Source organism: Tetrahymena thermophila, assembly GCF_000189635.1.
Source record: "Tetrahymena thermophila SB210 genomic scaffold scf_8254487, whole genome shotgun sequence".
Lineage (NCBI taxonomy): Eukaryota > Ciliophora > Oligohymenophorea > Hymenostomatida > Tetrahymenidae > Tetrahymena > Tetrahymena thermophila.
In genome coordinates this window covers 331,921-359,072 of record NW_002476262.1, presented here as the reverse complement: position 1 = coordinate 359,072, position 27,152 = coordinate 331,921, and the positions used below count along the sequence as shown (strand labels likewise).

Sequence of the window (27,152 nt, the reverse complement as noted above, 5' to 3'; positions counted from 1 at the left end):
AATTGAAAGTAAATTCAGATTGTATTTTTTTAGCTTTATTAAATAGATAAAATAAACCAAATTAATAATTGTCAACACTAGCCATAATTTTATTTTTTATTAACAAAATATAAAATCTACAAATTATTTTTAATTTTGAAATAGTTTGATTCAAATTAGTTTATTTTTTCATATAAAATTTTTTTTATTTATTTTTTTGAGTGTTGATTGTTGATATTTTAAATAAAATTTGTAAATAATATGTTTTTATGTAACTTTTTATATAATATTTTAATAAATTATATTTAAATTTGAGATTTATCTACAATAACATCATATTCATTGCCATAAATGTAAATTAACTGAATTTTTTACAAAATTTAAATAAAATAAAACATAATTTCATGTGAGGACCTACATATTATTTATAGAGATTTATGTGTATTCAGTACAAATTTTATAAATTTTATATTACAAATTAATTATTAAATTGTGTTTTAATTCATTTTATTTACATTTTTTTATTTAATTATGTTCTAATATATCATCTTATTTATATATTTCAAAAGTCATCTACAGTCATATCCTTAGCTGATTGCAATATATTTTATAACTTGTCTATTTTTAATTCAAGCTCACTTTTACCTTCTGGCTAGGGCTGATTATTTAATATGTGCTTATCATCAAACAATGCTTAATCTATTTTTTCTTAAATTTAAGCATGCTACCTTAGTTGATTAGGTTAATAACCAACCTTTTAGTTTTATTAATTTTTATTAAGTGGTTTCATGTAGTTATTTGCTGGAACATATCTTTTCATATAAAATAAATCATTTTAAAATTAAAATTGTAAAAAGATAAAATACTTATAAAAGTTAATAAAGTTTTACCTTGGTTAAGTTGGATTTTATGGAGTTTTTATATTTGATTAAGTAGATTATTTTGAAGAAGGAGTTGTCATTGAATTATAGGATGTGTTAAGGGGCTTTCTATTCGGGTTTGTTTCTATGCTGAGTTGTTGTGCATTACTTCCTGAAGAATTAAGTCTTTAAGAGGATGTGTTTACTTGTCTTTAGGTGGAAGAAGATCTCTAATTACCTTAAACTTATGTAGGTTAGTTATATGACTTTGGTTGATAAAGCCTGCTAACAACTGAAGATTAAGAAGATTGCTAAGGAGTATTTGATTTTGTTTATTGAATATATCTTCCGTTTTCGGGAATAATGTCAATACTTCCAGGTTTCACATTCTTTACACCATTTACTTGAAGTTAATTATTTCTAGTTTATGAGTTTTGTCTCTCGTTATTTATTTAATACAATGGCTATCTCCTATTTTACAAATTGTTATTTCCAGCTGAGTTATTTCTGCTACTATTTTAAGATAAACTTTAGTTACTTTACTAATTATTATTTGGGTTGTTATTTGAAAAAAATTTATTATTTCTTTAATTATTTTAAGAGTTAATTCCATTAACCCCTCTTTGTAGTCTAGAATTTGTAGGAGTGTTATTTTAGGAGGTTCCTTATGAGTTTGAGCGAATAGAAGAGTAAGACTATGATTTAGGAGTATGAAGTGAATTTTTTGAGCCGTTTGGTGTTGAATTCTTACTCTAAGATCCATCAGTTCGGTTAAACCTATTACGGTTTTAAATTTATAAGCTAGGACTACTATAACCTAATTTTGAAGGATGAGAATTGGGTGTACTTCTTCTAGAGTTGATTGATGAATGAGAAGAGCTATTCCCATATACTCCCCTAGCACCTAGAGGATTAGAACGAGAGTTACTACGCCTCTAGGAGTTTGTTAGCTCGATTTCGAGTTAAGCAATTTTTTGCTTTAATTTTTTTTCTTCGTTTGCAAACTTCTCAGCATCAGATGTGAGCTTATCTATTTCCTACTTTTATTTTTATATAGTTTTTTTACTTAAAACAAGTTGTTGTTCTGTTTCTTCTGTCAATTTTAATAGTTGGGCTTTAATTCTTTTGTTAGCTGTATCTTCACTATCACAAACAATTTAAGTTAATTATTTCTAAAGTTCCAAATTTTCTGTTTTTTTTTGGTTCAATTATCTTTCTTTCATTTCAACTTCTACTTCTAATTCGCATATTCTTTTACTAGAAATTATTCTCTATTTATCGATTTCATTTTCAAGGTTAAATTTTTGTTTAATAAGCTACTCAATCTCAATAGCTCCTTATTTTTAAGAAAAATAATCCTCGATTCTTTTGACTTTTGCTTTTAAAAGATCATTTTCCAATTTAATTTAGTCATACTCTTTTTTATTAAGCTATACCTTTTAACCTTATGAGTCATAAAAAGATTTACCAGATGTAGAACGAGGTGAACCTTGCTTTTTATCAAACCCATTAGAAGAGTAAAAAGTACTACTATTTAGACTATCATCATTGTTACGAACCTTTGATAACTCCTTCTATAGATTCTTTATTATTTCTTTAAGGGAAGCTGGGTCATTGACTTGGTCTCCATTTAAAGATAAAGGATAATGAATTTTATCTTCATTTGTATTACACGAACTGATAATTAAGTATCTCTTATTATTTCTTTATTATTATTACTGCTACTAATTTTAGTCGCTTTAAGTTGAAGTACTAGAATTCATTTATGATTAACCTGTAGAGTTTAGTTAATTTGATTGAGATGTATCGCTTTTTTTATTGTTCATCGTCTTTAAATCTTGGTAGGTTAGAATATCGAAGTTTGACTTGTTTGCTTGCTTCTGATTTAAACTTTCATCTATCAAATTTAAGAATTCAAAAAATGACTTTTTTTAACCTGTTTTTTCAGTTAAATCTTCTATGTATTAAGCAGAAAATTCATTTTTCCACACCCAAGGTTCTGTAGAGCTTCTAATCTCAAATTGAAGACAATTTTTATGGAGTGGAACTTAAGCTTTAACCTCATATTCACAGTCTTTAATTAATTTCTTGCTTTTAATGTTCAAAAAAAATTCTGACATTTATTTATCAGAAAAAATTTATTATTTTATAGAGAAAATCTGTATTTGATGTTTTATAATTTATAAACAATAATAAGATTGAATTATCAAATTATTATTTTTTTCATTAATTCTAATTTTACTGTTGATTTTTTTTTTGTGATTTATAAAAATATTAAAATTTCAATAGAAATAGTTGTTAAATTATGAAATTTATAAAAAAAATTATATCAATACATTTTAGCTATTTTTCAAATGACCATACTTAAAAAGAAAAGTAAATATTAAAAGTATCTCCTTTTAACTATAAATATGTAATATTTAAATAAAAATATTTATTTTTATCTTCTTGTTTCTTGTGCTAGTTAGAATATTATTTTTAACTAAATTGCTAAAAGTATTATTTAGATTATTATAAAATCAAAGCTATCAATTTAATGAGTAAATTCACAAATAATCAACAAATAAAATCATTATAAAGTATAATTGTATATTTATAAATGACTTTTAAAATAAAATATTTAATTTCTTTATTTCACCAGCCATTATAAGAATTAGACCCACGTATTCTATCAACAATTATTTTATTTAGACGGTAATTTTCAGCTGTCAAGGCATTCAGTTTCTCTTCAAGCTTACTTATAATGTAGGTACTCCTATCACCAGAGAGTAGTTAATTATAATTCGTTTCTAAAATGTATATTTATTGATCTTTTGCTTTAAGAGTTTCGATAGCTAATTAAAATTCTTACTATAGAGCTAAAAATTCCTTTTAAATTTATTAATAATGCTATTTTTCTTAGCTATTTTATGAAGTGTATTTCTCATCAATCTCCTTTAACTGCTACTCAAGTGTTCTAATAACATCTTAAAATTATATTCTTTCCTCTTTCATGTCTTCTTCCATTTTTTGAATTTCTATTTAATTAAACTTATCTTGATTTTCTAACTTTTGTTTTGATGAATCAACCTAACTAGATAACTCTTCTATAACTTTATGTAACCTCTCATTCTCTATACTAATCCTTAGCAATTTTTCCTACAATTATTTAACTAAATTTACATAAATATCAAAAATTGGAAAATTACCTGCAAATTTTAAAGTTATAAAATTAATTCTTATTTCTACTGTTGAAGTGTTTAGTTTTCTTTATCTACAGTGTGGAGTGTATTTTCTATCATGTTAAATCTATCTATCTTTGTCCTAAGCTCTTTTATTAGAAGCTTTTATTCTTCTATTTCAAGTTGCTTTTCATTTAGTTTCTCTTCTGAAAAGCTAATTTTTTCTTTTAATGAAGCTATCACTTCTTCTTAAACCTCAATTTTTGCTTTAAAGCGATAGTTCTCAGATTCTTTGAATTACTCTTACTTCAATTTTTCGATTTGGTCTTAATATTATAATTCGATTTCAGATTATTTTTGCTTTTAAATTAAAATTTATTTATTAAATCCATCAATTTCTTTCCTTGCAGAATCAAGCTATGCTTTTATCCTTTCTTTTTCATATTATTACTCGTTGAGTGCTATTTCTAGCTACTTTTTTTCAAAAGAAATTTATTATAAATCTTTTTCTAAAAAGCTCAAGTCCTTCTCACCTTTAAGTTACTTAATTTAATTTTAAAGCTCTGTATTTTTTGTTAACAAATCCATATTTTCATGCTGTTTTTCTTCATATCTTTTTTCTAATTTGTTAAGAGCTTCTTTAAGACTATTAGATTCAAATAAATGTGTTTCTTTTTATTCTTAAACTTCACTAAAATTCTTCTAAGCTCTCTCCAACTTTAAAAGTAACTCTTCAATTTACTCTTATTTCCTTTTGATTTATATTTCTAAAGCTGAGGAATTTCCCTATGATATTTTATATTCTTCAAACTCTTGTCTTTTTAACTAGTACTAAATTCTTAACTAGTTATTTTCTTCTTCAATTGAAACCTTTGCATTGATAATATTTTCTTTTTCTTTTATCAATTCCTCCATCCTTTCATCCATTCTATTAATGATTTATGAAAAATTAAAAATAATATTTCTAGAAGAGCCAATAAAAAATATAACCTTCTTATTTCATTCTCCAAGTCTTTTACAACTTTTTAAAATCTAGAGTCATTTGTAGTTTAATCCTAAAACTATTCTTATATCTACTTTATTGTATTTTGAAGGTATTCTACTTCGTCTACTCTTTCTCTTAGCATTGTATTTAGTTATTGGTTTTCATCTAATATTTTTAATAATTTGTCTTCAAGATCACACACTTTTAGATTAACTTCAGGTAAATTTTGTTGAATGCTGTTTTATTCATCATGAATAAGCTTTAATTCCTCTTTTTCTCTCATTTCTAATTCTAAATCAAATCTTAACTTCTCATTTTCTTCCTCTAATTTTTCTAAATAATTAATGGTTTATTTCATAAATTTTATATTCTATAATTATAATTTATACATATTAGATCATCCCTTTATTTGGTATTGTTAGCTTGAGATTATGAACTAGTTAATTCGAGGCATTTACCTTCGTATAAAGTTTTCCAATCTTCTTTTTACTAAATTAATTCACCTATTTCCATATTTAATTCATCAATTACTTTAAGTTTTTCAATATACCCGTACGATAACTTTTCATTTTCTGCACACAATAAAACATATGATTCTATGATCTGCATGAAATCCAGTTTTTGCTCTTTCTAAAATTAAAAAAAAATAAATTTTAAATACCATAAACATTAAATGATTACACAATCCAAAAATGCTATATGATATGTATTATGGAGTGCCTTTTCTTTAATATCAAGATCTTTTTATAAGCTAGTTAATTAGCCGTTAAGGAGATTATTTGATTCAATAAGACTTTCTACTTTTTTTCTTTCTATAACAATCTAATTAGGTTGAATATCTGCATTTGTTTAGTTTGTGCTATATGTAGGATTATACTCATGTTATTGAGTATAAATATTTTTAGCACTTTAATTGTTTCTCTATGTATTAGAATTAATTATTGAAGATTAATTTGTATTTAAATATTATGAATTTGTATTTTGAATATTAACTGGTTTATTATTTATTTGGCTATTTGCAATTTGAGTATTTAATGCTCTGTGTACTTGTGTTTAGTTAGCATTAAGAGATCGCTCAGAAACATTCAATAGGGATTGCTATTATATAGGCTAAGACTAGTTATTCTAATCTAATACTTAATTTGAATAACTTTATTGATGATTGATTTAGATTACTTACTATTAAGGATTAACAACTTAGTTTTAAAATTATTATGGAGAAAAACTACCACCTCCTACTCCGTTGATAAAATTATTATTATCCTTAGAATTGCTTGACCCCTACTAAAATTTCTATTCTTCAGTCATCATACGATTTACTAATGGAGAGAATGATTATACAGATCCATATTAATTTATTTCTTCCTGCATTAGCTAATTTATGAGAGGATTGTTATTAAATTAATCACTAAAATTAACACAATTAGCTGAATTATTTTGTATTGATGATAACTATCCTAATTGCAAGCTATTATTGCCACTACTATTTTAATTGCTATGAAGACCTTAATTTCTTATAATCACTTTTGTTTATCCATATTAATAATCTTAAACTGGATTAACATCAACCTACACAACAGAGTTATGCTAAAATTAACTTTTTTATCCATCTGAGATTTAATTTTTACCAAAGCTCATCTACATTTGATTTTAATTAACCATATTTTTAAAAGTACCCTCTGGAGGACTGAAGGACCTCCTTTATTATGAATCCTTCTAATTAATACTGACGTTCTAAACATATCCTATAGTCTAATTAGGAATCATCTAACTATTTAAAATTTAATTTTTGAAGTATTCTACTTTGTAACTAAAACTGGTAACTTAATGTTTTTCGTTAAAAATAAATTTTGGATATTATAAATAAAAAGTAAAAAGAATAATTGGTATTTTAATTAATATACTGTGTTATTTATTTTATCAAATAATTTGTAAAAATAGAAATAGAAAGTTGTTAATTATTTTCATTAACAGAATGAAATAAAATTAATTTCAATTCAATGTTTTTTCAATTATAAAATATAATTCTACATATTTGTTTGTTTTTTTACCTTAAACATTTCCTAAAATTAAAAAAAATAAGCATGTTATTAATTATTGATTTTAAGTTTTAAAATTAAATACTTCTTTTTAAATAAACTGAATAATTAATTAATTTTTAATTATTTAAAAAGTAATCAAAAAAATATTTTTTTATTTCAAAAGAAAATAAAAGTAAAGATAATCATTTAATAAAGAGCTTTGTATTTTAAAAGATAAATAATATTTAATATGTAAATAAAACTTTATAAATAACAAAAGCTATTTTAGTGACTGGCATAGCTATTTAAGTAAAATAGATAGCTTATCAGGAGCATAGATTTACATAAAATTATTTATTTGTTAATTTATAGTTTAATTTTACAATATATTTCAGTGAAGTTTCAAGTTTAATAGCATTTTAATAAATTGTTTACCTGAATAAATTATTTGAAGCAGCGAAGTTATTATAAGCTGAAAAAATAAACTATTTATTGAATATTTATTTAATACTACTACTATTATAAGAAATAAATATAAAAAAATCAAGCTTAAATTAGGGATTGTATACATAATCTTTATTCTCATGAATTAAACATACATGGAAAGCTTTAGTTATTTTGGCAGTAACTCTTTTAATAGATATTAAAGCAAAAGAGGGTATGTATATTTTCATTATTTAAGACTCACTATATTTGTTTTAAATCTCATCATTCCAATTAACTAATTTTATATTTTATATTAATTAGTACAAGGAATACTTCACCCATCTAAGAAAACTCTTTGCGTATAAGGTAATGCATATAATGATAAAATTCATAAAATTGTTTTGGTGGAATAATAATTTATTTTTAAAATTAATTATTAGAGAGATTGCTCAGTAAAATATTTATATAATGTTTCCTAATGCTAGAGATCCGTTGACTGGTATTACTTCACAAAATAACAGATTAAATTAGAAAATAAACTCAAAATCGACCACATAACTACCAAAGCTCTAAGCTGGATCAGAAAATTTTTCAAAAACAATTTCAACTCATGCCTCTCTCACATAGAAAACATTTAATAAAACTATCCTAGAAATAGGTAAAAAATATATTTTTTGGATGCTTTTTCTTTTAAAGGGCTTTAATTATTATTATTTTTTTAATTAAGCTGATTTAAAACAAAAGAATCATTATTTTTTTAATATTTTTTTAAAATTATTTACAGGTGAAAAAAATGAAACATTAGTTAAACCTTTTATGACGACTAAAAGAAGTGAAGTAAATTAGATTTAGGGAATGTTTAAAACGGTTAGAAAAAGTTCTAAACAAAATTATTTTGGACTAGATAACTCTTTAGAATATGATTTTCCATTTCACCAAATAGTAGATTTTGTTAAAAATCACAGCCAAGGATTCGAAAATAAATTAAATACTGATTTGCACAAACACTACTAGAGAATGTATATAAAAAATAAGTTTAAAATCAAAAAGTTAAGGCATGATAAAAAAGAAAGAATCATAAAGATACGAGAAAGAATCATGTACAGTTATATATATTATGTTTTATATTTTTTTATTTAATAAAATTACTTATAAAGATAAGACAATAAATAATTGGAAGAAAGGAGAATGTAAATAAAGTAAATGCTAATAGAACATAGTAAACCTAACAATGAAAAAACTATATCAAATGATAAAACACCTTTATAAGTCAAGCAGTTTGTATTGCAACAGAATATTAAAGATTTGTCTGAATTTGATGAAATACTAAACAAATACGAATAATACTTTAAAAATAGCAATCAAGATAGTATTGATGGGGAAGTAAAAAAGGAAGATTTTAATAGATTGCATGATTTGTACAATGAAACTACAACTAAGCAGTAGGTGGTTCAATAATTTTAATACAAAGAAGGTGGGTTACTTCACAAATTAATGATTAAATAGAACTAAAAAAAGGAATTGCATGTAATAAAAACTTAAAACGATAGTCTTGCATAAAGGGATATCTTTGAAGATCACAAAAAGAGCATAAAAACTGTTGAAGATATTTTTATAGAATAAATTATTTATTTTATTCAATAAAACGGAATTGCAGCTTTATCGCCTGTAGATTATTTTAACTTTAGAGGTATTGTTATATTAAATTCTTTCTTTATTTTAATGCTGCTTTTCAATAAGGTATTGTGATCAATCGTAAAAATTAATACAAATAAATGCTCTCAGAGTTAGATGATATTATCGAAATCAAAAGGCACATGTAATCAATCAATTTTATTTTAATAGAATTATTTCTTAAAATAATTTTTAAAGAAAATACAACACAGAAGGGCAGAGAAAGAAAAAATAGGAAGAGTAGGAGGAAGAATAAGCAAAATTTTATATTACTTAAGAATAATCATCAATAGTGCGCAAATCTTAAATTGAGACAAATGATCAGACTTATTAAGATTCCATATTAAATTATAAAAACTCTTTATCTACAAGTATAGGAACTGAAAGAGTAGTTCTCCATCCTAAAATTCTAGAGTTTATTCCTCCAAATTCTTTTTTGCCAAGGCTATAAGACTAATAGAGTTTAAGCAAAAGGAATTTTTAAATTAACAGTGATTTTTATAACAGCTTTAAAAATAACACATCTATAGAAAATAATAACAATAACATTAATGACAGCGATAAATTTGGCATGAATAACGACCAAAGCTCTATGTTTTAGCTCTCGTCTCATCGAATTGAAGATAATAATTCAATTAAAAAAATAATTGAAGAAGGAATGACAACAGAAAGAGGTAAATCTGTTCAAAATCTTACTGAAAGAAGTAAAGAAAGTTAAGATGAATATGATGCTGATCTGAATTAACTTTAATATTTAATGGAGTTGAATAATGTATTTAATTAATTAATCATTAATTTTTTGATTTTGTGAAACAAACTGTCAAACTGTTTAATTTTTATATTTTAGTAAAATGAGAATACTGAGAGAGACTAAGAAGAAGCCATGAGGATGAAGCTACAAATTATTAAATTAATGATGAAAGATGATAAAAAATCTATTATGAAGAAATTAACAGAAAGAATATTAAGTAAAATAGAATAGAGGAGGGAAGTATTATTAAGGTAAATTGAAAAAGAAGAGAATAAAGAAAAACTGGAAGAGTTATAGCAGGAATTATAAAGAGAAATAAAGAAAAAGAATGTATAGCTACTTTTGCTTACTCATACTAACAGTTTAAAAAAAGTTTCTCATCGCTTAATGTATGAGTATGATTAGTAAGCTTAGTATTATAGAGAATTGAGCAACTCTGCTTCTCTTGCAGGGTCAGAAAACTTAAATTCACCAACTAATGAATTGAAAGATAGTATTTCTCCACTTGCATTTGAGACAATATTTAATTTGATAGATGATCCAGATGATGTAGTAGCAAATTTTATAATAAATTAAATGGATAAACAAGGTACATTAGAAAATCTACTAAATCATTTGAAATCTTAAGAATCATAAACTGGAAGTATTGATATAGACAAAGTTAAAGATTACATTTTAATGATCAATAACAGCATACCATAAGAAGAAATTAAAAATTTGGAAATGAAAAATGGTAAAATAGTGGGGAGAATTAAAAAATAAGAGAAGAACCGTAAAAGTTAAGAAGAAATTCAAATTCATTAAGATGAAGTTATTGAACCAGTTGAAGATGATAATAAATAAACAGAATAAGTTGAAAAATTAGAATAAGATAACCCTGACTACTATAAATTTTACCAAAAAAATAAACCAGAAAAAATATAAATAAGATTAAAAGATAAGACTTCTGATGAAACTAGAAATATGAGATTAAAAAGTGACTAAAGTCCTCATGGAAGTGAATAATCATAAGATGCAAGTGGCCTAAGTGTTGATAATGAAAACAACGATTAAAAGACATCCAAAAAAGATTAAATTAAGAAAAGATAGAATCCAAATTCTAAATCATTTAAGAATAAAATTGTAAATAATTTTTTTATTTTAATATTTAATGTAAATTGTATCAAAAATTAAAAGAATGTTTATTAAGATCTGAATAACTCAAAATTAAAAGATCTCGCAAGAGTTGGAAGTTCTTATAGTGAAACTAGCTAATCAAGTAATAATGTTAGGTCAAAACAAAATTCACATTTCTAACGAGAACTAATTAATAACGAATCTGTAATTTATTATTAAAAAAGTTTGAAAATTTATTTTGAAACATATTTTATAGACTGCCAGAAAAGAAGTATTACTAAATTTGAAAGGTTATGAAAATGCATAAGACATATTACTAGGTGAATTTACGGCTGAGGAATAAATTCGAGCTTAAGAAGAACTTCGTTTAAGAAGAGAAGAAGAATAAAGAAAAATAAAAGTAATTAATTAATAGAATAAAATAATTTTTTAATTATTAAACAAAATCAGACTATTGGTAAAAAAATGAATTTTACTGAAAATGACGATGATCCTGAACTAATGAGATTAAAAGAGCTTATATAATTTTCTGAAACATAGAAAAGAAATTAAAGTTTTAACGTAAAAATGCAACATAAAAAAGGAAATAAATCTAAATTTGCTAGGTAAAAATATTTTTTGATTTGTTTATTTAAATAATTTATATTAAATTATATAGATCTAACTCATAAACCAAAGAAGAAAATCAATTGTAAGTTGTGGATTAATAGTAATAATAATAACAGTAAAGAAGGAGAAGTACTATTGATATTCCATAGATTTCTTAAACAAAATACGGAAATAAAAGAATCAGTAAACTTGGCAATACAAAAGACGGTGAAGATATACCCTAATTTTATCAAGAATTTATGAAATAAAAAAATAAATAAAATGATGTGTATGAAGAAATAGAAATTGAAGTTACTGATACATCAGATACTGAATCACAGTACGATGAAAACGGTTAATTAATACCTAAATGTAAGAAAAAAATAACTATTTCTAATAAAACATAAAAAACTTTACTATTCTAAAGAAAAAAAGAAGAAGAAGAAAATAATTTTGGTCAAGAAAGGAGAGAATGGTAGCATTACTCTAGACTAGCAGTAATAACTACCTCAAGGTTTCAAGATAACAAAAGATGGCAAAATTGTAAAAGTAGAAAAAATTACTCTAGAAGATGGTACTGTGATTGAAGTAGAGAAAGAGGTGAAGTAAAATAAATTGAGATAATTAGTTTAAGATGAGAATGGAAATATGGTTTAAAAAGTTGATAAAATAAAAATCAAGAAATTTAAAGTTGTTAAAAGAATTCTTGAAAATGGTACAGTGTAAGAAACAGAGGTAACAGATAATGATAGTGATCTCAATGAATCTATAAGCACTGATAAAATTAGTGTCTCAATAGATGAAAGTGCTTCTAGGCCTCTAACACCAAATACAAGATAATAAATGATATATGAGAAATAAAAGAAGAAGAAAGAATAAATGAAGTAAGAATTAAAAGAAAGTCCAAGAAAGAAAAAAAAAGTTAGATAAATTTGATTTAATTAATGAATATTTATATAAATATTTTAAAATAAGATAATTAAAAGAGTGATTAAATCAAATGGTGAAATAGAAGAAATTATTACAGAAGTAGATGATCCTATAGGAGGTGAAGAAATTTAAGAGTATGATTCTAAAGGGAACCTCACTAAATAACTTTTTATTCCTGCTGAATAGAAGAAAGATTAGAACAAATTAATCATAAAAAAATTAAATTCACCAGGTTCTCAAAATGTACCATCGAATAGTGGAGGTAGCACTAAAAATAAAAAGAAATAAAAAGAAAAGGTTTAAGAGGAATGGTTTAATGAAGATGGCACACCGTGGGTTTCTTCAAAAAATAAAAAGAATTAGGGTGGTGCTAACAACAACCAAGATGGAGGATTTGGATCAACAACAAACAGAAAAAAATAAGAATCAAATGCTTCCAATTTGAGTAAAATATCTCAAAAAGTAAATAAAAATTTTTTAAAATAAAAATCATAAAAATGTAATAATTAAATTTAATTTAATTTATGAAAGATCGAAAAGGAAGTAAAACAAGAACCTCCTAAGCCACCTGAAAAAATAAAATAAATAATTGATGGCCGAGAAATAGAATATATGCCATTAGCTTCTAACGAGTCTTTTCACTCTGATGATATTCCATCCTCTTTAATTGATGATAGTCAAAGCATAAAGTAAATTTGGATATTGTTGTAAAATTGAAAAACATTATATTTTGTTGTTAATTTAATAGGAGTGCTGATTTGAACTAAATGGATGCTGATAAGAAGAAAATGTATTAAAAAATTAAAAAGAAAAGGGAATAAGCAAAGTAAAAAAAAATAAGAGAATAATTAGAAAAAGAAATCAAGGACTTTAGAAAGAATAATGTTTTTACAGAACTAGAATAATTAATGAAGTAAAATTTGTCATTGAGAGAACTGAAAAGATAAATCGAAGTATATTTAGAAATGCTTAAAGGAAAAAACATGGATGACGAAACTAAATACAATATTTTCTTATGTAAAAAAATTATATTTTAGTTATTTAATACTTTGTTCTAAGCTTAACAATTTTATGAAAAGATCTCTAAAGGAAGGAATAATTGGTAACTTTTTTGATTGCTTTTGAAGATAATTTTGAGAGCAATGTTATGATAAGACCTGATGTTATGCAGGAAATTAGACAATTCTTGAAAAAAAGGGTCAGCCTGGTCAAAGCTGATAATGAAAAAGTAATTTGTTAACTATTATTTAAACATATTATAAATTTTTATTTTTATTTAGAAAATGAAATTTACTAGACCAGTAGTAATGCCTGATGGTAATGGACTCTCTCTATTTGAAGAATTTAAAGGAGATAATATTTCAGAGTGGGAAATTAGATAAATTATGAAGTATGCTTCATACAACTAAGACGTTTAAAAAATAATTGATAGATTGAGATAATTTAAATAAGATACAAATGCTATCATTTAATTGAAACTTATGCTTAAAAGACTAGAAACTAAAGTAATTTAGACGGATTTAGACTATTTACATATTATGAATTAAAATGATGATTATATTTAAAATCTGTAAAATGCAGATAATTAATCTAGAAGCAAATAATCAAGTCTTTACTAAAGTAAGGACAAGATAATAAAAGATACATAAGATTAATTCAATTAAAAAATAGAAGCTCTAAGAAAATGTAAGCAAAAAAATCCTGAAAAATTTTAAGGGTTGTTGACTTAATTTTAAACAGTAAAAAGCGATTCAAATATATTTAAGGCACTTAAAAATGAACTTGCTGAGAAAGCTGATAAATTAAATATGCATACAGCAAAAGTTACTTAGGCTATGTGGACAAATAGAATGAAAAATTTCGGTGTGACAAAAGTTAACTTTAATATGGTGAAAACTTAAAAAATACCTAATATATGAACTAAAAAATTCAGCTTTTTAATTTGTAAATTACAATATTCTAAAATACAAATAATTTATAATAAACAAACAATCAAAACAACTTAATATCAGAAAGAAATTTGTAACTGATAACAAATAAATATAATAAACAAGAAAATTTTACTAATAAATTTATTAAAAATTGTTAATAGTTAGTTTGCTAACTTAATTTTTATGTTTTTTATTGTCTAAACCCATAAAATGTTTATCAAATTAATAAATTTTTGCCAAAATTTAAATAATAGATAAATAATGTAAGAAACTTTTATAATTTTTGATACATTTTCTAAATCTATTTTATTTAATATAAGTAAATAGCTCTTCCTAATTAGAACTTATCTGGGAATTTTATTGAGCATACATATAATAATTTTAGATCTTATTTACTTATATTTTAATGGATAGATGTATTCTAAATTTAAGTAATAAATTTTTGTGTCTGATGATAGCATTAATATAAAACTCTCTATAGACTTAATTAAAGTTAATTATTTTATAAGTCAGTCTAATGAGCTACAAGATAAGAAAAAAAGACTTATGTAGTATTTATCGGTTTTTATTGGAATTAAAACAGTAAAAAAACTGCTTAGTTACCATTAGATAGTATAAGATGTTAGAACCCTTTAATGAAATGTATAAATTTTTATGATTTCAGTAAATTACAAAATCCTAGGCATATTGTTTGGAATGCATATGGAGATGCTAAGATATAGATAAATTTATAGCTTTTACACCAATTAATTGTGCAATAAAGTATGAAATAAACCAACTAATGAACTCAGACTGTTATATCTTAAATATTAAAATATAAAATTCTAAAAAAGTTAGTAAAAAAAATCCCTCAAAATTAATAGATATGATATTATTTTATTATTTGTTTATATTTTTTAGAGCTTTTAAAATTTCAAAATAATGAAATTTAAGTAATTAATAGTCATCAAAGTATATGTGTTAATTATATTAAAAAATATAAAAAATATTAGGTATTATATTTTAGACAAAACCAAAACTAGAATTAATATTTAGTTTATTAAAATATGTGCAAAAATTTATGGAAATTAGTTTATTTGAATGTTAAATATAGTTCACTCTGATAAAAAAGGAAATAATAAAATAATATTTAAAAATTGTTTTAATTATTTTAAAAAATTGTTGAATTATTTAGCGGTCCAATTCAATATTTAACATAAGAGCGCCACAAACTTTTTTCACAATATAAAATACTTTCCTTCAATTTTTTGATAATTATAACAAAAAATTAAAAAAAAACAAGAGAAAGAAAATTAATTATTAAGTGCTTTTTTTATATGAAGCTCATATCTAAAAAATTTATAAAAGAACTATCAAAGTTAGCAGACTGTAATATTTGCTATCAGTTTATAAGTGATCCTATAGAGTGTAGCGAATGCTAAAATATGTGGTGCAGAGAGTGTATAAATCAAAACGAAGGAAAATGTCCAAATAAATGCCAAAAAAGTGACTTTATTAAACCACACAGAATATTTAGATAGGTAATTAACGAGATTTATGTTTAGTGCGAAACTTGTCGAAATAGAGTTAAGCAAATTGATTATGAAAAACATAAAGGTAGCAAATAATGTAAGATTGGCTAAAATTTAATATAAAATGATTGCGATAAGCTCTTAAATTAAGAGCCTCTTAGAAAAATTATAAAGAAAAATAGTAATAAAACACTGAACTAAATACAAACATAGAATATATTTTAAGAAGAGTAAAACACAGATGACTCTTAAAGTAATATTTTAACATAGAGTACTTAAAAAGACGGATTATTTAACAAGAGCCTTTTAGAAGATTATTAACAAAATGAAGAAAAGTTTTGTTTATCTAAGATTTTTTCTGATGATGATGACGATGCTAATGATGGTAGTACTTATAAATAGTTGTTAGTGAAGTAGGAAAAATACACTTCGCTCTAGCAAGGCAATTAACTAGAAGCTTATGCTAATTAATAAAATAGTAACTTCAAAGTTATGCATATAAGCTTATATAAACATGGTAAATGGTAGCCACTGGAAGAAGAAATAAATACGGAAGTTAATTTTAAAGTTTTATAATAGATGGCTGAAAATAATGATAATGACTTAAAAGAAATGAACATATAAATAAGGAATACATTTTTTGACTTTAGTAAGTTTGAAGTTTATGAGTAATATTAATAAATAAATATTTTTGATAATGACAATGAAGAATATAACTATGACAGCGACAGCAGCACATAATAACACTACAGTACAAGAGTAGAAAAAAAGAAATTAATTGGCAAATTTAACATTTATAATAATTAAGAAGATTTTAAATAAAGAGTAAAAGTCTACTTTCTACATGAAAACGATATTATTTACTATCATGAATAAGATTAATAAAATATTTTAGAATAATTTTTAAAAAACCCTAATTCTACCTGTATATAAACTCTGAGATCAAAAGTAGATTTGGTCAAAATGGCTGAGTTTACTGAAAAGAAAGTTAGAGATATAAAATTCGAACTAGTTTTTTGATTTGTTTAGATTAATTAATTATTATTCTATTCTATCACTTAACGAATTTTATTCTAATATAATTAATTTAAAAATTGCTTCTAAATTCAAAATATTCTACTGAGAATAAAAAAATTTGAAAAGCTATTGCAATTTAATTCACTAATTTATAAAATTAATAAAAATTTTCAAAAATAAAACTATTATATTAATAAGTAATCTAAATAATTTAATTTTATATTTAATGTTTTTAAAGTAGAATATTAATACTTATTATTATTATATTTGAATTTCATTTTTATTTTTAATATAAATTTTAATTAATTAATTAATTAATCATTATTTGAAATTGCATTTTGGAAAGATATTTTTTACATATAATTTTTATTGGGTTTTTATTAAATAACTTAGATAGATAAACTAAGAAACTAATATATTCATTGTTTAATCGATAGATAGATAGACACCAAATAATTAGAAGAAATTAAAAATAATTTATTCATAATTAAATTTTTTTGTTAAAAGCAAAAGTTAGAGTTAGTAATTTAATTTTTTCTTGAATTGGTAAAATGGATATAGAGAAATCTAATAATAGCTCTGATAAACTTCTGGATTTAGGTAATAATATTTATGAGATCAAATTTTAGAATATTTTAAGAAATAACATACATCTATATTTCAAAAATATTCCAATATCTTTTCAAGATACTAAATGCAAATATTTAAAATTGTAACTTAGACAGAAGAATAAATAGATATGAGAGAGAAATAACCTATCTATAGTAAAAAAATGAAAGCATGAACAGCTAGCTAAAGATTTTACTTAAAGAAAAAGAAAAATATGATGATTCTGTGAAAGATATGAAAAGAGAGTTAATAGAGAAAAAGTAGACATGCCAGGAGTTAGAATAAAAGCTCGAGTAATCTGAGAGGGATCAGAAACAACTTTAAGAAACATATAGGAAGACGCTAAATGATATATTAAAAAATGTAATTATATGAATTAGTTGAAATTTAGAGAGATCTTTACAAATAAATACATATAACGCTTTGTTTGTTCTAGTTCTTTTAGAATTAATAATATGATATTTAATGTTTGATTGATTGATGGCATTTAAAATGAATGAAAAAGACTTTTAAATTCAACAATTCATTACTAAAAAAATATCATGAAGTAAATTTTCTGTTTATTTAAATAAAATTAGCAAAAATCAGAGGAAGCTTGCAGATTAAACAATTAAATTGAGAAATAAAAAGAGTAACTTGAAATGTATTAAGACAACATCTTAAAATTAGAGAGAGAGAAGGAAAATCTAAACGAAAGTCTTGAAATTTTATAGTAATAAATTCAAAAAATGAAAGAAAATGAGAGCAATTTGTATTAATCTTCTTCGGTCCTACTTCAAAGCAACGCATAAACTCTAAGTCTAGCTTCTACTTTAGAAACAAATACATCAAATTTAAGCACCTCAAGTTCGGCTGTTTAAAATTTAGATTTCTCATTAAATGCATAAATCTCTTCTTATACTCTATAGATTTCTAGTTTGAAAAACTAACTTGAATCTGCAAGAAAAGATTCAGATGATAATAAGGCCAATTTTTTAAAGCTAAAAAACACTATGAATGAATAGGTTTTGAAATTTTAGCAGTAAGTAACAGATAAAGATGCAATAATTTTAGAAAAGCAAGGTGAAATAGAGTCTTTAAAAAATTAGATCAAAGCTCTTAAAGAGTAAGTAGATTAGGATAATATTGATAAGCATGACTTAAAATAAAATTATGAGCAAAGCTTAAATAAATAAAAAACAGAAATTCTATAGCTATAACAACAAATAGAAAAATTAGAAAAAAATAATTAATAGCTTCTTGAGGAAATACAAAACATGGGACAAAAAAATAGTATTTTATAAGATAGTGTAATACCTACAGAAGAAGATAGCATTCGAGAAATTACTTTAAAATATAATCAAATTTAAAAAGATTATATTTAGGTATCAGATAAAAATAAATAATTGCAAGCTTAAATTGAATATTTAAAAAGAGACATCAAATAAAAATTACCAGTTTTAGGTTTACGTAAAAATGAATACTAAACGATGCACACCAATTACTAAAATATAAAAGAAAAGCTAGCTTTATCTATTAAAAATGCAAATTAGCTCTAACTAGAAAAAAGTACTCTTCTTGAACAAATTGAGAAGTTATCTTAATAAAAAGTAACTAGAATTTTAATAAATAAAGTGACTTATTTATTTATTTAATTTGTTTTATTATTATAGTCAGAAAAAAATAAAAAAGTAGAAGCAGTAGAACACGATTGCTACTATTTAAATTTTTTGCTTAACAAATTGAAGAAGGTTGTAGTTGAAAGAAACAATCTTGAAGGAATCAATTTAGTGCATTATAATTTGGAATATATTAAGTAAGTAGGAATTTCAGAGTCTGAAAAACAAGAGTACGAATTATTAAGATAGCAATTAAAAGAAAAAACAATCTAATAGGAATTGGAAGAAGAAAATAATGAAATTCAGTAGCTAAAAAGTTTTGTTAAAGCTGATGAGTACAATAAAATTATAGAAAAGTGCAAGTTAAAAGTAATTACTTTTTAAATATTGTGTTAATTAGACAATTTTTGTCAAAATAGGAAGAAGAGTGTTTTACATTGCAAAATGAAATAGTCGAGTATAAAGATAAAATTGAAAAGCTAGAATAAATTGATGCCATCAGATATAAAATTTTGGGTGAAGCTAATTCGACTATATCCCAATTTAATTCTTAGGTATTAAATAATGAATTATTGTAAAAAGAAAGATGTAAACTTAATAAAGTTGAGGAGGAAAGAGATTATTATAAAAAAGAATTCAATAAATGCTAATTTGAGCTATCACGTATAAAGAATGAGTAAGAAATATTAAAAGAAATGATAGAACAAGTTTAAGTATAAGCCAACTTGTATAGTTCTAAATATGAGCAAATACTCAAAAGTTAGCTAAAAGAAAATACAGCTTTCGAGTAGTGTAGAGTTGAAAGTAAGAGACTGAAGTAATAATTACTTGAAGTAAAGATTAAAAATGAATCTTTAATTGGAGAAAATAATAGGCTCAATTCCTAAATTGAATTCTAACAAAAATAAATTAAACAGTAAATAATTGAAAAGTGATTTATATTTTTTTAAATTGAAACTATTTTAAAAGAGAAACTTAGAATTACATAGATGCTCTGAAGAAGAAATCTTTCTTTATAGAAAGAGACTAGAAATCATCGTTAGAATTAAAGAATTTAAGAACTAAAATAACAGAGTAAAACAAGATAATTACTGAGCTAAGAGAAAAAAATCAATTAGAAATTGAAGTTATTTAAACTAGATTGAACGAGCAATAGATAAGCTTCTAATAATCCTAGGTTTATTAAAATATATTAATTGAAAACTTAAAGCTTTTGACTTAATAATCAACAAATAAGACAAAAACTTTAAATAGAATTATACAAGACTAAGGTAATCAGTTTTTTTTATTGAAGCTCAGTGCGAAACATTTAATAAATATATTTTAGAAAAGGAAATAAAGTAGCTAAAAGCAAAACAACAAAATATAAGTATGTTGGATGAAAATGGAGATTAAATCTAAGACCCTACAAAAGACATGATATTAGATGAAAATTTTGTTAGATTGGATACTTAATTCCTCAAAAATTTAAATAAAATGGAATAAATTGTTTCTGATCAAAAAGAGGAGCATTAAAAAAGTATTTAATAGATGCAAAGCATTTTAGAGGAATTAGCTGAAAAGTGTGTAGTACTCTCTGATAAGTTAAAAGAGGCAGAAAAATTAAATGAAGATAGTAACAATAGAATAAAGACTCTAGAAGAATAACATCTAGTAAATATCGATAAGAAAGAAAAAGAATTTTAACTACTGCTAGAATAAAAGTAAAAAATGTATTCAGATGTATAGTAAAGATTCGAAGAGTATAGAAAAGAGCAACAAAAACAATAACAAGTAAGTATAGTTTTGTTAATCATAATATTTTAAAGAGAATTATTAAAAATTATTAGGATATCATAACAAAAATGTAACAAGAATAGTAAATTTAATCAGAAAATAATGAAAGTTCATTTAAGTTAAAGAGACTAACTGATGAAAAAGAAGAATTAGCTTAATAATTAAAAGAAATTAAAGAGTATTTAGGACAACTAGCTAGTGAAAAATTAATATTAGAATCTGCTAATAGAAATGAAATTGAATATTATGTTAACTAGTTAAATAAAAACTAGCAGTAACTATTAAAGGTTTAAGAAGCAGTAAATTAGGATGCTGCTATGGATATAGAAGAAAAAGACATCAGTGAATAAAAAGAAACTTAAACCAATTAAAAAAATACAGATCCTTAAGATGCTCTCTTAAAAAAGATAAATGATGAAAGCATGATTTATAATTTTGAGCAAAAAATAAATCAATTACAAAAGAATGAGGAGGGTCTTCGTTCAGAAAATGAATTACTCCTACAAGTAAATTTAATTTTAAATTATTTTCTTACTTTAATATTATTTACATAGGAAAAAACTAAAATTGAATAAGAGCTTCAGTTACTTAAGAACTCATAAATTTAAGAGACTGAGGTTTAACCAACCGAGAATTTAGCTGAAATAAAGAAGAGTCACATAAGTGAAATTTAAGAGTTATAAGGTTAATTTGAAAAGGAAAAATAGGTTTTATAAAAACAAATTTAGCATTTATCTCAATTCAACAAGGGAATTTCTTCTGAAGAAGCATTCAATGTAATTTATACAATAATTTACCTTCCTATTTGAAATTATTTACATTTAAATTGTATAAAAAAGATTAACCTAATCACTTAAAAAGATGGATTTTTAGAGTTAATGGAGAAACTACAAAAATATATTGAATTATAAACATCAAATATATAGAACAATGAGTAAATCGGCTCAGTAAACGTAGATTAATAAGAATGATAAGTTTGCTATTAATTTATCTTAATTAAATGTGAATTATTTATAATAACTTTTAATATTTTTTTGTTTTGTATTTATTACTTTATAAATAAAATATCTTTTCAACAAAATTGTCATATGCGAAATAAATTAATCCAAAAACTCTTATTTTTAATATTTAAAAATATATGATAAAAAATTAATAAATTGATATAATTAAAAAAAACATTTTTGTTAAGAATGGAGTGTTTATTATAAATTTATTTATTCTTGTTTTATACACAAAATATATAAATTATTTAAAATTTTTTTTGTATTTTATAAATTAGTTAAAAGTATCTGCAAAAGAAAATTCTAATAAGCAGATTTCATTACCTAAAATTAATTAATTAATAAAGTTATTATTGTTTTAGCCAATAAAGGCATTTTGATTGAATTGGTATAAAAATTATAGTTTTTTAAAAACAAGTTTAAAAATAGAGGTAGGTAATGAGCTATTTAAATAAATATATTGAATTTATAAAAAAATTCTCAAATATTGAGTTTTTTAAAAGATATGATAAATTTGCACATAAATTTCAACAAAGGTATTTTACTTACTTTTTATGTTAAATGTTTTTTTTTTGTATATTTGATTATTAATAAATTGAAATGTATGTAATAAAATGAATAGCTCATCAAAGTTTTTAAGTTATTAAATTTTTAAATTAGCTTTAGATACTTGCATTATGTATTACAAAGTCATAACAAAGTAAATAATAGGAAGATATTGTTTTATGCCTTTGGTAATATATTTCTTTCTTCTAAGAGATCTTCATAAAATCATTTAATTTATTTAGGATCAGCTTTTTTTTCAGGAACTTTGTTATGCATGCTTAAATACCCCTAATCCATACCTTCTAGATTAGGAACTGGATTGAATTTGGATACAGTTGTTGATTATTTGTAAAGTGCATAAGAACCAGAATTGAGAAATAATTATTCAACAGACAAAATACTTGAAGAAGCTTTAAGAACAGATAAATTAGATGATATATTTTTAACTCAACTAGGACTATTATGCACAGAAAATGGAAAACCTGAGTTTGCATTTTAATGTTATCAAATTTTACATATGAGAAATCATACTAAATTTAGAACAAACTCAGACTTATAAATAGAAACTAATCCTAAATAAGGAAAGGCATAACATTCAGAAGATTAAGAAAAAGTAGATGTTAACGAAGTGTTAGAAAGTATTTCTTGAAATCAAATGTATAATAGAACTTTTAATATTAATCAAATGAATTTATCTATATAATTAATTATAAATCAATTTATATTTGAATTATTTTTATTAAATTTTAGCTAATAATTGAAAAAAATCTTTTATATTTTGTCTTGTAAAATTATATTTCATGGTAAAAGGATTGTTTAACCTTAAAAGAATGAGTGTTTACAATTGTATTATATTTAATTAGTAAGTAATTATGGAAGAGTAGGAAGGCATAAAGTATTTTCAACTTTAAAAAGGAAATCTTATAATCATTTTTTATACATAATTCAATTCAAAGCATTTGGTGATAATTTAATATAGAAATTTCAAAGCATATGTGGAATAGCGGTAGATATTTGATAAAAAAGATCTATTTAAATTCATCATCGATTAAAAAAAAAATCTCAGATTTAAGTTAATCTTATCAAATTTTTCTTAATTAACCAAAAACTCATCAAAAAAAAGTTCGAATATATAATAGTAGAAATTTTAAATTAGATTAATGTCTAACTATCAAGGTAAATCTTTTTCAATTTTAAAATTTCAACTGATATTTAGGTTAACATTTTTATGTTTAAGGTTTTAGAAATATTTTTTTGAAGAGTAAATAAAGCTTTTAAAAAAATGATATTATATTTTTTGTTGAGAACTCAATTTTAATTTCTAATTATATTAATAGAATCGAGAAGAATGAAATATTCAGATGAAAGGAAACATGGCGATTATAGAGGGAGAAAGGATAATGGAGGTGGATATGATGGCTCAATTTAGTATAAAATCTCTTATCTTAATATTATTAACCCATTAATTGTCATATCTTAGATAAATATGCTTTTACTGCAAAGAAGTTGGACATAAAATCTCAGATTGCGTTAAGAGATTAAATAAAAACTAAAGAAATGGTCAAAACTATAAAAATAATAGAAATGATAGCAACTAATTTAATAAGAGACCTTAAAAATAAAAAGATAATTTTGTATACGAGGATAATTGCCCTCCTCCAGAAGATGAAGATTGGGGAGGAGGAACTGATTCAGAAGAAGAAAAAAAGAGATTAAAGAAAGAATTAAAAAAATAAAAAAAATTGTAGTAATAATTGGAAAATTAGTAAGAAATATAAAATTAAGAAGATGATATTTAGTAAAAATAAGTATAAGATAATTAAGATTAGTAGTAGCAATTGGATTAAAATTAACAAATAGAAAACAAAAATGATTTTGAAGAGGATTGGGGAGGAAATGATGAGCAAAATATTTATACAAAGTAGGAACATTAAGATGATAATTAAGTGAATTTAGATATGTTTATTGAAGATTAAATAAGAGCTTAGTTTGGTGGATCTTTTGCAATTCATTAAAGTAGAAACATAGAAAATGTTAATGATTAAAATGAATCAAATTATTAATAAACAAAACAAGCTTACAATCAATAAGAAAAGAGTAGTGATTAAAGATAAGAAATAAGCAAAGATTATGCAAGAAATTTAAGTAATGAAAGAGAGAGAGAAAGGAGCATAGAATAAAGTAGAGAAAAAAAGTATAAATAAGACAATAATGATTATCATAAATCAAAGTCATATGATAAATATAATAAATAAGATGATTATAAGCATAAAAAAGATTATGATAGAAGCAAAAGAGATTATGATGACTAAAAATATGATAGAAGAAATAGTGAAAGTGATTATAGGCATAAATCTGATAGAGATAGATATCAGAGGAATCATCAAAATTAAGATAAATATAAAAATAATGGCTATAGTGACAGAGATCCATCTTTAAGAGATAATTCATACAGAATAAAGTAGGAGAGAATAAGCGAAGAGAAATATTAAAGCTTAGCAAATTAACATCAAGACGATATCACTGATTAAATAAATTAAATGTTAAATGCATAGATCTAAGGTTTAACTAATATGCCAAATAGTAAAATTGAAGAAAAAGAGCAAGAAACTGAAAGAAAAGATGAAAGCTATGAAGAGTGGACTTTAGAAAGCTTGTAAAAAGATTAAGTTAAATAAAAGGACTATTCAAATGGAAATAAAAGATACAAAGAAGACTATGGTAATGAAAACTATTTTAGCAAAAACAAATCAAGTTATGGCAATGATTGGGGAATAAGTGTAGAAAATAAATATAACAAAGATGAGTATAACAATAATTTTTAGAGAAGTTAATCAAAAAGTTATAATAATAAATACAGTAACAAAGATCACAAAAATTATCATGGCAACAGCTACTAAAAAGAGTAAGATGCTATTGTTATTATCTCAGATGATGAAAATGATCCTTGGGTGTCACCAAAAATAAACAATAAAAAAAAATCGAATAAAGATTCAAATTCTACCATCAATAAAGTTTCTTAAAAGTAAATTTCTTATTTAAAATACAAATAAACATCTCTTAAAAATAATTACTTTGTTTTAGGAAGAGCTTATCTAACTTAGTTAATAACAGCAGCAATATTATAGAAGAGTCTCCTGTTTATGAGCCTAATTTAATTAATGAAAATGAAACTACAGTAAAAAATAAAAAACTAATTTTATATAACCCAGATAAAGAATATAATTTTGCAACAGGTTAGCAAAGAGACAGTATAGCTACCAATAATTTTAATTCATTGGCAATAGAAAATATTTTTGACTTCAACGAATAACAAAAAAGAGAATTATATTCAAATAGTATTAAATTTTATGACAATATTCCATCTGAGTCATTTAAATTAGGTTATGATAGGTACAGTCCCATGTTTAAAGATAAGCTTATCAACTTCCTCTATCCTATTGAAGGAAATTGTTTAAAGGTAAAATAAATAAATTTTCAAAAAAATGATCATAATAAATAACCTTATTATAAAATAGGTTTATGAAGGAGATTTAAAGATGAAAAAATATACAGATTAAGGAAGCTTATCAATTTCTATAAAAACCTAAGTATATTCAAATCATCCATGGAATGAAATTAAATGGATTCCATCTCTCAAAATATTAAGATAAAAAGATAAATTAAGAGAATTTTAGAGTATCGATTTCTCGACAGGAGCAAGTTAGTTATCTCAAGTAATACTATTTAATTATAAATATGTTATTTTAATTAAATTGTTAAAATAAATAGATGATTCCTAAAGATAATTATTAAAGAATTTTCTATTTGTACTGGATAGAGGGGTAAAGTGAAGAAGACGATTTAAAAATTGAAGATTACTCAAATTATTTGTATTAAAAAAAAATATTATCTGGTGTTAATTTAGAAACTGGTTGCTATACTATGGCAAGCATTAATTAAATATTCCCTGAAGTAGAAAGCTTTATGAGAAGCAGTGATTTTAAAAAGAAAACACCAATTAAATTAGTTTTAATATATAACCCAGAATTAGGATATCAGGTATCTTATAAAAGTGTTCCTTTTTGAGCTTGATATATTAATATATTGAAAAATCAAAACAATTCAATAAAAAAATTCACTCTAATCTTAAGGTTAAATAATAAAATTTGTATGGTAGTTACACTATAATAGCAACGTTTATCTTCAAAATAAACTAGTTAGTAAATAAATAAATAAAAAATAGATCAAAAGAGAAACATATAAAAACGCTTAAACTAAAATTTATTTTGTTTCTAAAAGTGTATAGATTGTAAATTATTTCATATATATATTTTCTAAAATTACAGGCAATTTTAATTATTTTATAATCTTGATATTGATAGATATACATTTGTTCCTCTATTAAAAAGTATTTGACTAAATATTCTTTAATTCATAAATATACGCAAATATAAAAAAATAATTTAAATTCAAAATGGATAAACTGATTTTTCAAAAAAAAATACTCTTTTAGTTTAAATAAAACAAGTTATTATTTATTAAAAGTTGCTGAAAGATTTATTTATTATTTTTTAAACAAAACATAATTTAATTTTAGTTAATGTCTAAACAATATTTAATAAGCATTTTTATTTGATCTTAATAAATAGACAAATTTACAAAAGACTTTAATTATAAATATATTAAAAAA

The 27,152-nt window shown here is 23.1% G+C and overlaps 7 protein-coding genes across 7 annotated transcripts; 5 read left to right on the top strand and 2 right to left on the bottom strand. All coding sequences in view use genetic code 6, as the record gives it.

The window, feature by feature from the left end:
* Window positions 1–541: 541 nt before the first annotated feature.
* On the bottom strand, window positions 542–3,106 carry TTHERM_00502330 (hypothetical protein; the record flags this gene model as incomplete). Its single annotated transcript, XM_001022287.2, has 2 exons — window positions 870–3,106; window positions 542–791 (listed from the first exon to the last, which is right to left on the bottom strand). Exons 1-2 carry the CDS (start codon window positions 2,957–2,959, stop codon window positions 542–544), a joined length of 2,340 nt encoding a protein of 779 aa, XP_001022287.1. The 5' UTR covers window positions 2,960–3,106.
* A 723-nt stretch (window positions 3,107–3,829) lies between these two features.
* On the bottom strand, window positions 3,830–6,869 carry TTHERM_00502320 (hypothetical protein; the record flags this gene model as incomplete). Its single annotated transcript, XM_001022286.2, has 4 exons — window positions 5,667–6,869; window positions 5,375–5,615; window positions 4,991–5,318; window positions 3,830–4,928 (listed from the first exon to the last, which is right to left on the bottom strand). Exons 1-4 carry the CDS (start codon window positions 6,750–6,752, stop codon window positions 3,830–3,832), a joined length of 2,754 nt encoding a protein of 917 aa, XP_001022286.2. The 5' UTR covers window positions 6,753–6,869.
* Window positions 6,870–7,590: 721 nt separating this feature from the next.
* Window positions 7,591–14,410, top strand: TTHERM_00502310 (hypothetical protein; the record flags this gene model as incomplete). The annotated part of the gene is made up of 18 exons (XM_001022285.3): window positions 7,591–7,664; window positions 7,754–7,798; window positions 7,873–8,090; window positions 8,217–8,532; window positions 8,590–9,122; window positions 9,173–9,251; window positions 9,305–9,878; window positions 9,954–10,979; window positions 11,034–11,177; window positions 11,230–11,373; window positions 11,424–11,578; window positions 11,632–11,933; window positions 11,989–12,482; window positions 12,537–12,953; window positions 13,023–13,180; window positions 13,240–13,508; window positions 13,571–13,719; window positions 13,772–14,410. The coding sequence occupies 18 exons, from the start codon at window positions 7,591–7,593 to the stop codon at window positions 14,408–14,410; spliced, it is 5,736 nt and encodes a 1,911-aa protein (XP_001022285.3).
* Window positions 14,411–15,606: 1,196 nt separating this feature from the next.
* Window positions 15,607–16,953, top strand: TTHERM_00502300 (radial spoke head containing protein; the record flags this gene model as incomplete). Its single annotated transcript, XM_001022284.3, has 1 exon — window positions 15,607–16,953. Exon 1 carries the CDS (start codon window positions 15,739–15,741, stop codon window positions 16,951–16,953), a length of 1,215 nt encoding a protein of 404 aa, XP_001022284.1. The 5' UTR covers window positions 15,607–15,738.
* Window positions 16,954–17,501: 548 nt separating this feature from the next.
* On the top strand, window positions 17,502–21,904 carry TTHERM_00502290 (hypothetical protein; the record flags this gene model as incomplete). The annotated part of the gene is made up of 10 exons (XM_001022283.2): window positions 17,502–17,550; window positions 17,672–17,922; window positions 18,138–19,148; window positions 19,212–19,526; window positions 19,577–20,073; window positions 20,127–20,428; window positions 20,485–20,930; window positions 20,987–21,439; window positions 21,488–21,709; window positions 21,773–21,904. 10 exons carry the CDS (start codon window positions 17,502–17,504, stop codon window positions 21,902–21,904), a joined length of 3,678 nt encoding a protein of 1,225 aa, XP_001022283.2.
* A 468-nt stretch (window positions 21,905–22,372) lies between these two features.
* TTHERM_000502289 (hypothetical protein) lies at window positions 22,373–23,129 on the top strand (the record flags this gene model as incomplete). Its single annotated transcript, XM_012799251.1, has 2 exons — window positions 22,373–22,470; window positions 22,595–23,129. 2 exons carry the CDS (start codon window positions 22,373–22,375, stop codon window positions 23,127–23,129), a joined length of 633 nt encoding a protein of 210 aa, XP_012654705.1.
* Window positions 23,130–23,841: 712 nt separating this feature from the next.
* TTHERM_000502288 (hypothetical protein) lies at window positions 23,842–26,548 on the top strand (the record flags this gene model as incomplete). Its single annotated transcript, XM_012799250.1, has 4 exons — window positions 23,842–25,505; window positions 25,565–25,940; window positions 25,999–26,196; window positions 26,252–26,548. The coding sequence occupies 4 exons, from the start codon at window positions 23,842–23,844 to the stop codon at window positions 26,546–26,548; spliced, it is 2,535 nt and encodes an 844-aa protein (XP_012654704.1).
* Between the last annotated feature and the right edge of the window lie 604 nt (window positions 26,549–27,152).